Source organism: Carassius carassius, chromosome 45 (genome assembly GCF_963082965.1).
Source record: "Carassius carassius chromosome 45, fCarCar2.1, whole genome shotgun sequence".
Taxonomy (NCBI): Eukaryota; Metazoa; Chordata; class Actinopteri; order Cypriniformes; family Cyprinidae; genus Carassius; species Carassius carassius.
The window spans coordinates 96922-109133 of NC_081799.1; the positions used below are offsets into that span (position 1 = coordinate 96922).

The 12212-nt window shown below is 38.9% G+C and overlaps 1 protein-coding gene and 1 long non-coding RNA gene across 3 annotated transcripts in view; one reads left to right on the forward strand and one right to left on the reverse strand.

The window, feature by feature from the left end:
• Positions 1-916: 916 nt before the first annotated feature.
• The window catches only part of LOC132127724 (major intrinsically disordered NOTCH2-binding receptor 1-like), a 53364-nt gene continuing 42068 nt past the window's right edge, over positions 917-12212 (reverse strand). Inside the window, exon 4 of the mRNA XM_059539777.1 lies at positions 917-1105. Coding sequence (XP_059395760.1) covers positions 917-1105 — 189 coding nt within the window. The remainder of the gene's footprint in view (positions 1106-12212) is intronic.
• LOC132127725 (uncharacterized) overlaps positions 2272-12212 on the forward strand; it is a 396454-nt gene continuing 386513 nt past the window's right edge. Inside the window, exon 1 of one of the 2 annotated variants that reach the window (XR_009427584.1) lies at positions 2272-2460. This is a non-coding gene — a long non-coding RNA (uncharacterized LOC132127725). The remainder of the gene's footprint in view (positions 2461-12212) is intronic. The other variant, XR_009427585.1, reaches the window with a different exon arrangement.

Sequence of the window (12212 nt, forward strand, 5' to 3'; positions counted from 1 at the left end):
CATGTATACAATAATTCTGCTGTTAAAAACAAATAAAGAAACCATGTAGGAGAGTGGTTATTATGTTCAAACAGTGAGAAACTCAGTATTATCTATATGACACTTTCACTTTTCACTTTCACTATTTGAGTAGTGTGTGCATGTCTAAAAAAAATCTATTCCGATTTGAAGCTTGTGACATATAAACCCGCACATCAACCGGATAACTTTATTTAGCATACATGTAAACACTACAATCAGATTCATCAATCGTAATGAATTCAGTCCGATTGAATCAAAATGTGTGCATGTAAACAGCCAGTGATTATGCTTGTTATCATAAAAGTTTCTTCAGTAAACAAACATTTAATTGTTAATTAACAATTGAAGTATCTATTTAACTCTAACACTGCTTCAGTGTTACTTTTAACACAGAGGGGGTTGATTTAACACTGGGAATTTAATGTGCAGGTATGCTCATTTACAATGTTAATCAAAACAGCAGAGCAAGAAACCAGCAGGTAAGTAGAATTGATACTGAAATGTAAACACACCATTTCCCTTAATAACAGTCCATTGTCTCGATACAGGCCAGTCTGAGACTCCAGATGAGTAATCCAATTCCAATTAAATTTCAATTTAAATAACTGCATTTTAAAATACATTTATCATCATAAGCCCAGTTGTAAAAAAATAATAATGTTATAACGAAACAGAAAAATGTGGGTATTCCTCGGTTTTTAGTGAACCACAAGGCTGGTGGACTAAGTTTAATCACAACAGACAAAATCTAATTTAGACAACATCCCATTCATCATACTGACACCCCTGTCGATATCATAGGACATGAACATGATGTGAAGTGCTTGCTGTTGTTCACCTGAACTGTCAGATTGTTGTAGGAATAGAGGCAGTTTTAGTGATTGTCGTAGCTCCATCAGTCTCTTGACTGTGTTACCACTATTGGCACTGTAATAATAATCACAACCACGCAAACTAACAGAATGATGCCTGCAAGCATTTTACAAATTTTGTTTCTTTTTATTTCAGCTGCTTTCTTCTTGAGCAGTGAATCATAACCAGGGGTGTAGAGATCTTCCAGCCAGAAGCTCAGCTCTTTTGGGTCCTCCTGAAAGACACAAAATCAGCTTGAACAGACATCTCTTAAATGAAAAGCCACAATTTCATTCACTGATCAGCAAAAACACTAAAAACGACTGAAAGGAGACGTTAACACCTGCCATTGCAGTGGGACATATTGGGCAGCAAAGGAAAAGTACGTTTTTGAATTTCATGTGTTGTAATGAAGCAAATTGAGCAAGCAGAAGGTTGTGAGTGCCCTTGACAAGAGCAAAATAGGGATGGCTGAATGACTGGGTCAGAGCATCTCCAAAATGCTTAGAACCCACATAGAGAACAATATTGGTATGAATGTGGCCTTAACTCAATTCCTGGAGGGCCACAGCTCTGCAGAGTTAAGCTCCAAATCACACCTGCTTTTAAGTGTCTAGTGATCCTGCAGACCTTGATTAGTTGGATCAGATTTGATTGTTTTTTTTTTTTGTCTAAGAATTTTTTCATGATAAGCGTTTTAAAATGTCCCTGTGTGCTGAGACGGGTCTCTGTCTCCAACTGAAGGGAGTTTTCTTCATTGTTATTCCAGTACAGACCGACTGTATTTCTCCTTGTTTCCAGTATTTCCTTATTTAGGAAAGTCCAGCCATTGCCCCTTAATTTTAGTTTTTATATATTTCACAGTTCTTTTTTATGCTTTGCATGTGTTTTTGTCTCAAAATGTGCATATTTGTCTTTTTTTGTTTAGTTTTTTTTGCATGGACATCTGCATGGACTTTCAGAACTGAAAACAGAGCCTTGTTTTTAATGAATCTATATTACCGTGTTTGCTGGAAAGACTGTACTGCATATCGTAAACATTCATGTGGACGATGTGTTCACTGATTCCTTTGAATGGCTTTTCTTGTGTTTAAAAGGAAAAGACTTGTTCTTTTTGAACAGGTTGCTGTTGGTTGATTTGATTGCCCTGCCATATCTGGACACTCCAATACCAGCCCAGTTCCATAGTGAGGTAAATATGTGAATATTGAGTTGCGACTTTTGTGACTCTCACTCAGGTATATTGATTGACTTGAGAAAGAGAATCTGAAGTAAAATGTAATACATTCTGTCAGTTAAACTGAATATCATTTGAACATATTGCGGGAACTGTTATCTTGATGTTTGGTTGATTTGCAGAGGGCAAAGAGACAAAAACATTTGTTAAAGCTGCAGTCCGTAACTTTTGACGCTCTAGCGGTTAATAAACAGAACTGCTTGCGTCTTGCGGAAGAACATTGTAGCCGGAGCTACTTCTCTCTGTTCATGTCTATGAAGAATCACAAAGGTACCGGGTTACTCCGCCGCGGTACCCCCGAAGCAATCTAAAATAGTCCGAATATAAACACTTATTATAGATGTACCCTAGTGATTCAGGACAGGCTAAAAACATGGTTTGGAAAATGGATTCATGGTGTACTCGCTTATTATATACAATTTGTAAAACTTGAACACAAAAAAAGTTAAGGACCCCAGCTCTGATTGGTTGTTTCTTACCGGGAGTGGTGAATTTCTGCAAATGGCAATAGGACCACTGGGAGGAGCCAGAGGAGCTTGATTTTTTCACAGATTATCTGTCTCATATTCTACTGTCAGGACATAATGACAGGTTTCACAAATACATTTTTACAAAAGTTACCTACTTCAGCTTTAAGTGAAACTATATATATATATATATATATATATATATATATATATATATATATATACAGTTTAGACCAAAAGTTTGGACACACCTTCTCATTCAAAGAGTTTTCTTTATTTTCATTGTTCAATTGTAGAGTCACACTGAAGGCATCAAGGGCTATTTGACCAAGAAGGAGAGTGATGGGGTGCTGCGCCAGATGACCTGGCCTCCACAGTCACCGGACCTGAACCCAATCGAGATGGTTTAGGGGTGAGCTGGACCGCAGACAGAAGACAAAAGGGCCAACAAGTGCTAAGCATCTCTCGGGGAACTCCTTCAAGACTGTTGGAAGACCATTTCAGGTGACTACCTCTTGAAGCTCATCAAGAGAATGCCAAGAGTGTGCAAAGCAGTAATCAAAGCAAAAGGTGGCTACTTTGAAGAACCTACAATATGACATATTTTCAGTTGTTTCACACTTTTTTGTTATGTATATAATTCCATATATAATTACACATGTGTTAATTCATAGTTTTGATGCCTTCAGTGTGAATCTACAATTTTCATAGTCATGAAAATAAAGAAAACTCTTTGAATGAGAAGGTGTGTCCAAACTTTTGGTCTGTACTGTATGTATATATATATATATATATATATATATATATATATATATATATATTAGTGGTGGGCATAGATTAATTTTTTACTCACTGTGATCTTGAAATTAATCTAGATTAATCTAGATTAATCTAGATTAAAATGGCTCATTTGAATTCTGCTGAAGGCATTCAAAATATGTGTGTTACCCAAATAAAATTGACAAACAGTAAGTCTTTGAGAAGGGGTTTATCGAGTTAGGCGGTGCATTAGAAAAGGGGCTCATCTCCTGTTTCCAAAATGCATCACAAAGTGCTTGAAAAAGCTGTAAACTAATTCCACATTGCACAAGGTGCAAACAACCTTATGGCTGTTTCACACATACTTCGTCTGCAGTGCGTATGCATTGCATATTTTTTTACGCACCCATGTTAACGGATTCCAGTTGCGTTCCAGGAGCGATCGTTTACGTACCGAGTAGCGGACTGCAAACGCGTCCTGTGTGAAAGCACATTGAGTCCATGCTGCACCACATACGTAACGCACACGGACTGCATACGCACTGCAGACGGAGTATGTGTGAAACAGGCGTGAGCAGGGCCGTAGCTGGGGTCAGCGGGGACCCGGTGAAGGTGGTACCAGTGGGCCCTGTTTGAAATTGTTTAATTTGTATGTTCGTTTATTTTTATTTATTTGTGCTATTTACGCAATGTGTAAGCTTTTTTTTCAAGTTTGTAGGTGTCAAGGTACAGAAACCAAATAATTAAATGTAAAATAGCACTGGATAGTCTTCAATGTAAAAATGAAATGTACAATCAAACCTACATTTATTTGAGACACCTTAAACATTTCTCACATTATTACAGTTTTGCTATATATATAAAAAATTATATCTGGTGTCTGAATAATTTTTGGTTTGACTGTTAAAACTACAAAGTAATTCAGTCAAGAGCAGTGAGTGATTTTCATTTTCTTGGATTAACATTACAGCAGCTAGCAGCTAAATTAGGTGCGGTCACTTTAAGAGACGATGAACGCATCCAATATAATACACATCCCATTTTTGTCCTCAACTGTTTACTTTCACTTAAGAAATAACTGAAAGTTTTTTCGAGCATAATTTCCCAGGTGGATATTTTGACATATTTTGTATGTATTTGTCGGCACAAAAGCAAAAATGAGCAAATTCGATGTTCAAGTGTTTAGAGACGCCTTTCTCTGCGTGAGCCCTGAACACCAGAACACCGCGGTACTGAATTGGGCTCTTTCACATCTTTTTGTTTGTTCAAACTGCGATTTGTATTTGTTCGTTCAGGTGCAGGAGGGACTTCGAGGAGAACTTTGCAGAAGAGAGCTCGGTTCAGTGTCGCTGTCTGTGATACGCGGCTCCCTCTCTCGTGCGCACCGAACACAGCGCGCGAGTAACCAGCTACTCTGTTCAGCTTTTCCGCGTCTTGTGTTTGGATGCTTTAATGTTTAAATCGACAGGCAGTAAGGCTTAAAAACACGCGAAAAAGATAAGCTTTCGTGACGATGTGCAGCATGGCTTGTCAACTGTCCTGAGAATCTTTTGTAGGCCAGTCGGTTATATAAAATATCAAGGTGAAAGTCATCATAGCTTGCTTAGTATAGACCCAGCTCCAAACCCAACTTTGAGAATAGATTAACGGCGATTTTTTTTTTATCGCCGATAAGAGTCTCCCCCGATAACGGCCCACCACTAATATATATATATATATATATAGTACAGAGCAAAAGTTTGGACACACCTTCTCATTCAAAGAGTTTTCTTTATTTTCATGACTATGAAAATTGTAGTTTCACACTGAAGGCATCAAAACTATGAATTAACACATGTGGAATTATATATGGAATTATATACATAACAAAAAAGTAAAACTTTCTGCTACTTTAACATTGTGATATGCTTTAAATGTTTGATATCTATATATTTTATTTTAAGCAAGTAGTGATCCTTTGAGAAGGCTAAATTGATCAAATGTCACCGTCTGCTGCTATCCGCTTAGTTGTCATTGAATTTGACCTGTTAGCCAGCACCCCCCATTATGGGACTCACAGCTGAAAGTGCTCTACCTAACTTAAAATTGTAACAGTTTCTTACTTTGGTGTGTTACACACATCATTTTGATGAAAGAAGACCCTTTGTGCTTTACTTTTGATCAATCAGATTTGATAATCCTCAAAAATATTAAAAGTTATAGAGAATCAGGAGACAAACCGTGAGTCAGTGGTTTGGACGGAAATGATCAACACCTGTCTCTTGTTTCAGTAATTGGCGTGGAGAGAGTATATAATGGCAGGAGAAACAGGAGCAGTGGAGAGAGAGAAGGACTGCTGACGTGCGTCTGAACAGTAAGGAGTAACCCGGAAGTGTTTTGCGATAGTGTGTATTGATGTCAGAGTAAATGTCACCGTTGGTGTTAGAAAAGATTACTTTATTTGTTAATTAACTCATCATCAGTCCAGCCAACTCCTTGTCCTCTTCCTTTCCACCCACGAACTTACTACACTGGTGCCGAAACACGGGAAAGGAAGAAGGAGTGTCGCCGCCATGCAGAGCCCGTTCTCCACGCAATTTGCGGACGTCATTTCATCCCTCATGGCCCTACATCAAGAGCAACATCAGGCCCTGCTGGACTTGAGAACGGATCAGGAGCGGTGGTTCCACGCCATCCTTAAAGCCCAGCAGGAGGACTGCAAGAGGTTCCAGAGCTGGATCGACCGGGAGGTTCGGGCCAAGGCCACGGGACCGCCCGCGGTACCCGCTCACTTGTCCCTTCATAAGATGGGACCGCAGGATGATCCTGAAGTATTCCTGGAGTTGTTTGAAAAATCAGCTGAAGCATGCGCCTGGCCCCGCGACCAGTGGCCAGTTTGTCTGATCCCCCTGCTCTCAGGCAAGTCCCAGGTGGCCGCACAACTACCGGTAGCGAACCTCCTTCGATGACCTGAAGAGGGCCATCATTCAGCTGGTCGGCCGGACCCCAGAGCAACATTGTCATCGGTTCCGTTCCCTGGACATGGGGGAATCTGGTTGGCCCTTCGCGATGGCCCAGCAGCTCCGAGACTCCTGCCACAAATGGCTACTGGCCGAGGGAAGTGACGTGGAACACATCATCAACCTCGTGGTGCTGGAACAGTTCATCATTTGGCTTCCGAAGAAGACCACCAAGTGGGTCCAGTGCCACCGTCCCAAGTTGCTGGACTCGGCCATCCATCTTGCTTTGGACCACATGGTGGCATGCCCAGGGGTCGGCGAACCCCTACCATCAGTCTCTCTCTCCCTCTCTCCCCTCTCCTTCTCTCTCTCGACCTGTCCCTCTCCCTAGGTCCCTTCCACCCGGCCCTCCTCGTGTCCACTGGGCATATAGTGATATTCTCAGTGTTACCCAAAAAAACAGGATACAGGTTTAACTCTTTCAAAATACTTCTGCTTAATGTTACACTGTCAGACATGCAAAAAAAATCTAATGTATCTCTTACTCTGGCTACTGTGTATAGACCACCAGGGCCATATACAGAATTCCTCTCAGACCTTCTGGTTACAGTTGATAAAGCGCTAATCATGGGAGATTTTATATATTCACGGTGATAATACAAATGATGCATTAGGACTTGCGTTTAATTACCTAATAAACTATTTTGGAGTCGAGCAAAATGTCACCAAGCCCACTCATCGTTTTAATCATACACTAGATTTAATCATATCGCATGGAATCGATCTTACTGATCTAGATATCGTACCTCAAAGTCATGTTGTTACAGACCATTTCCTTGTATCGCGCATGCTGCGTATCACTGATATCAACTATATGTCTCAGCGTTACCGTCTGGACAGAACTATTGTTCCAGCCACCAAAGACAGATTCACAAATAACCTGCCTGATCTATCTCAACTGCTATTTGTACCCAAAAATACACATGAACTAGACGAAATGACTGGCAACATGGGCACTATTTTCTCTAATACATTAGAAGCTGTTGCCCCCATCAAATTGAAAAAGGTTAGAGAAAAACGTACTGTGCCATGGTATAACAGTAATACTCACTCTCTCAAGAAAGAAAGTCGTAGTCTTGAATGCAAATGGAGAAAAACTAACTTGGAAGTTTTTAGAATTGCATGGAAAAACAGTATGTTCAGCTATAGACAGGCTCTAAAAACTGCTAGGGCAGAGCATATCCACAAACTCATAGAAAATAACCAAAACAATCCAAGGTATTTATTTAGCACAGTGGCTAAATTAACAAATAACCAGACGCCACCTGATTCAAATATTCCACCAACGTTTAATAGTAATGACTTTATGAATTTCTTCACTGATAAAATAGATAACATCAGAAATACAATAACAAATGTAGATTCTACAGCGTCTAATACTTCAGTCAGTTTTATCCATCGAAACCAAAGATAAACTGCAGTGCTTTACAAATATAGGACAGGAAGAGTTAAATAAACTTATCACTGTATCTAAACCAACAACATGTTTATTAGATCCTGTACCCTCTAAATTACTGAAAGAGTTGTTACCTGTAGCCGAAGAACCGCTTCTCAATATGATTAACTCGTCTTTATCTTTAGGTCACGTCCCAAAACCATTTAAGCTGGCGGTTATTAAGCCTCTTATTAAGAAACTAAAACTAGATCCTAGTGAACTGGCAAATTATAGGCCTATTTCAAATCTTCCCTTTATGTCTAAAATTTTAGAAATAGTTTTGTCTGCTCAATTGAGCTCCTTCTTGCAAAAAAAAAAAAAAAGATCTGTATTAATAATTTCAGTCAGGTTTCAGGCCCCACCATAGCACAGAAACCGCACTTGTTAAAATTACAAATGACCTGCGTCTTGCATCAGATCAAGGCTGCATCTCATTGCAAATTTTACTTGATCTTAGTGCTGCGTTCGACACCATAGATCATGACATACTCAAAATTGTAATGTACAAGATTCTGTGTAGTGTTTTTTGGTCCAATAATTAATATCTCTGTCTTATCCGAATTTAATTGGAGAAAATTATTGGTCATCCAATCTTTTACATTTTTAACACACTATGTTAGCTTAGATAATTTAGAAGTTTCATCTGGTATCGTTGAGATATATAGCTGAGTATCATCAGCATAACAGTGGAAACTAATACCGTATTTTATAATAATATTACCAAGGGGCAACATGTACGTATATTGAAAATAGAAGGGGACCAAGGACGGACCCTTGTAGCACTCCATATTTTACTGGTGATAAATGAGATGACTCCCCATTTAATTAAACAAAATGGTAGCGATCGGACAGGTAGGATCTAAACCATCTTAGAGCCTGCCCTTGAATACCTGTATAGTTTTGTAATCAATCTATGAGTAAAATGTTAAAGTGTAAAAGATTAGATGACCAATAATTTTCTCTTATTAAATTCGGATAATACAGAGATATTAATTATTGGACCAAAAAACAGTACACAGAATCGTGTAGATTACAATTTTCAACTAGACGGATGTACTGTTACTTCCTCTACAGTCAAAAATCTGGGTGTTATATTAGACAGCAACTTGTTTTTAAAAAAATCATATTTCCCATGTTACAAAAACTGCATTCTTCCATCTTAGAAAAATTGCCAAGCTACGAAACATGTTATCTGTTTCTGATGCAGAAAAGCTAGTTCATGCATTCATGACCTCTAGACTGGACTATTGTAATGCACTTCTAGGTGGTTGTCCTGCTTCTTCAATAAACAAGCTACAGGTAGTCCAAAATGCAGCAGCTAGAATCCTTACCGGGTCAAGAAAATATGATCATATTACCCCAATTTTACAGTCTCTGCACTTGCTACCTATTAAGTTACGTATCAGTTACAAATTATCATTACTTACCTATAAGGCCCTAAATTGTTTAGTTCCTGCGTACCTAACTAGCCTTCTACCACGTTACAATCCATCACGCTCCCTAAGGTCACAAAACGCTGGACTTTTGGTAGTTCCTGCGATAGCAAAGTCCACTAAAGGAGGTAGAGCTTTTTCACATTTGGCTCCCAAACTCCCAAATTTCTCTTGAATGATGCATCTCTTAAATTGTGACTGCAGTTGTATCTGATCAAATGCGCATTCTTATTCTTCAGCTTGGGTTAAACTAATTAATTTTACTTTGTTGGAACAGCAGCTATGCTAATGATGTCTCTATTTGTTTCTCTGTTTTGCCACAGGATTTAAATCCCGTGGTAACTAGGATTTACACAAGCTCCAGTCTGGATCCAGAACACCTGAGGAGAGATGATGCTGACCCTCAGAGGACCTAAGATGATGCTAACCCTGAATCAACAACAGAACTAACAATTATTGCTACATGTGTGACTGCATCATATAATAATTGCTGTTAATAATGTTCATCGTCTGGCTGACTACGTCTTGTATTCATTTTTTCTGAAAAATCCTGTCATACGTGCACAAACTGACAGTCATTACTTATAAGCTACTACTAAATATTGTAGAAATGTAGTTTTCTGTAAAGTTGCTTTGTAACAATTTGTATTGTAAAATTGTATTGAAAAACTGATCTGTCGTCGATGCTTGAGGTTTAGATCTTTATAATGATATATAGTTTGTCAAGTTTACATTTGTGCTGTTTCATTTAATCTATTCGTAAACATTGACACGTGAGAGTTGAGGGGTGTTGAGGACGCCTGCGTCTGGGTGCAGGCTAAGACATGTTCCAAACAGTTTTCTAAATTAGCTTAATAAACTAAAAGAACTATAATCACTTTGCCATTTAAAACAAAACTGAACTATGTTTATGTCTGCCACAGCAGCTGTGTAATGAGCAAGATAGAAAGTGAAAAAAGGCACAGCTCCAGTCGGACTTAGGCAGTTATTCTGCTTATCTGTTAGACAAGGGCCAGGTTAGGGCACTATTCAAACACTGCAGCAGAGGGAGCTACCATAAAAACAGGGCAGCAACACAACTGACAAGTGGCAAAACTCTGTCTCTCACTGCTGTTTTCACTGCTTTCAGGTACGTTTAGTATATATATATATATATATATACATATGCCTACATGTCATAATGGATAGTCATCGCATGTATCAGAATTAGGCTATTTGCTCGCACACGAGCAGCTCCGTTTCATCTCGGAGATGCGTTCTGTCTTTGCGCTTGCCAAATCCCGCCATGTAAATAGCAAATCCGTCATGGCACGAGCGCAACTGGCTCTTAAAGGGAATGGAAGATGAGACTCTGATTGGTTTCTTGCACTTTACACCCAAAAAACAACCATTACTCATTAAGAGAATAGGGACAACCCATTTAGACCATGCACCCAGGCGTGCCAGCCGATCAAATAGCTGTCAGCATTGCCTTGACGATGTTACATCTGATGGCTGCAGTCGGGGAAAATTAAAGAATAACACTGTAGTTAAAATATTTTATATTAACAGAGGAACATTTTAATTAAACGTGGCCATGACTTAGCTACATCACTGAAACTGAAAAGTATGGTTGGATTAATAAAACATCCTCACATTTAAACTCAAGTTCTCTCATTATAATCAACAAAGTGCACACGATAAAAAAAGAGCTTCATTATTTGACAACTTCAGTGATTTTAAAGAGAGCCACCTTGACTTGCTTTTATACAATTTAAGTAAAACATTGAAATGCAGGAGTGAATACTATTCCTTAAAATATCAAAATGCAAGATTTGCTTGGCTCACATGATGCTGACTGCGACGCACAACCTTTATTCTTATTTGTTCAAATATTTTATCTTAAAGGGTTAGTTCACCCAGATAGCAAAATTATGTAATTAATAACTTACCCTCATGTTGTTTCCAACCCATAAGACCTCTGTTTATCTTTGGAACACAGTTTAAGATATTTTAGATTTAGTCCGAGAGCTCTCAGTCCCTCCATTGAAGCTGTGTGTAATATGCTGTAATATGTAATACTGTAATATGCTCTGGTCCCCTCCCTGCTTACCGTGGTGACGAGATGCATAGCAGGTTGTCATCACTCAATGGCTGGATGTCTAAGTGGTGCCCACAGAATAACATAGGTTTCATAGACAATTGGACGAGCTTTTGGGGCAGACCTGACCTGTTGAAAAGAGATGGTCTTCATCCCTCCTGGGGTGGCGCCATTCTTCTCTCTAGAAATACGGCAAATAGTCTTAGTGTTTATACTTGACTAACTGGGGCCCAGGTCAGGAAGCAGACAGACTGGCTAAACCGACCGTCTGCTAGCTGCCTCACGTCACAGAGGTCAGTTAATTCTCAGCACATAGGAGACTCTTTCACCTAGATATCACACTATAGAGACTGTGTCTGTTCCCCGAACTAGAAAATACAAAAAACGTCCAAACCAAGTTAAGATTAACAATTTAATTGAGGTTCAACATATAAAAAACAGAAGCAATATGGATAAACAAGTGATAAAGCTTGGCTTATTGAATATCAGATCCCTTTCTACGAAAACACTTTTTGTAAATAATATGATCACTGATCATAATATAGATGTACTCTGTTTGACAGAAACCTGGCTAAAACCTGATGATTACATTATTTTAAATGAGTCCACCCCCCAAGATTACTGTTATATACATGAGCCGCGTCTAAAAGGCAAAGGGGGAGGTGTTGCTTCAATTTATAACAATGTTTTCAGGATTTCTCTGAGGGCAAGCTTCAAGTATAACTCGTTTGAAGTAATGGTGCTTCATATAACATTATCCAGAGAAACAAATGTTAAAGATAAATCCCCTGTTATGTTTGTACTGGCTACTGTATACAGGCCACCAGGGCACCATACAGACTTTATTAAAGAGTTTGGTGATTTTACATCCGAGTTAGTTCTGGCTGCAGATAAAGTTTTAATAGTTGGTGATTTTAATATCCATGTTG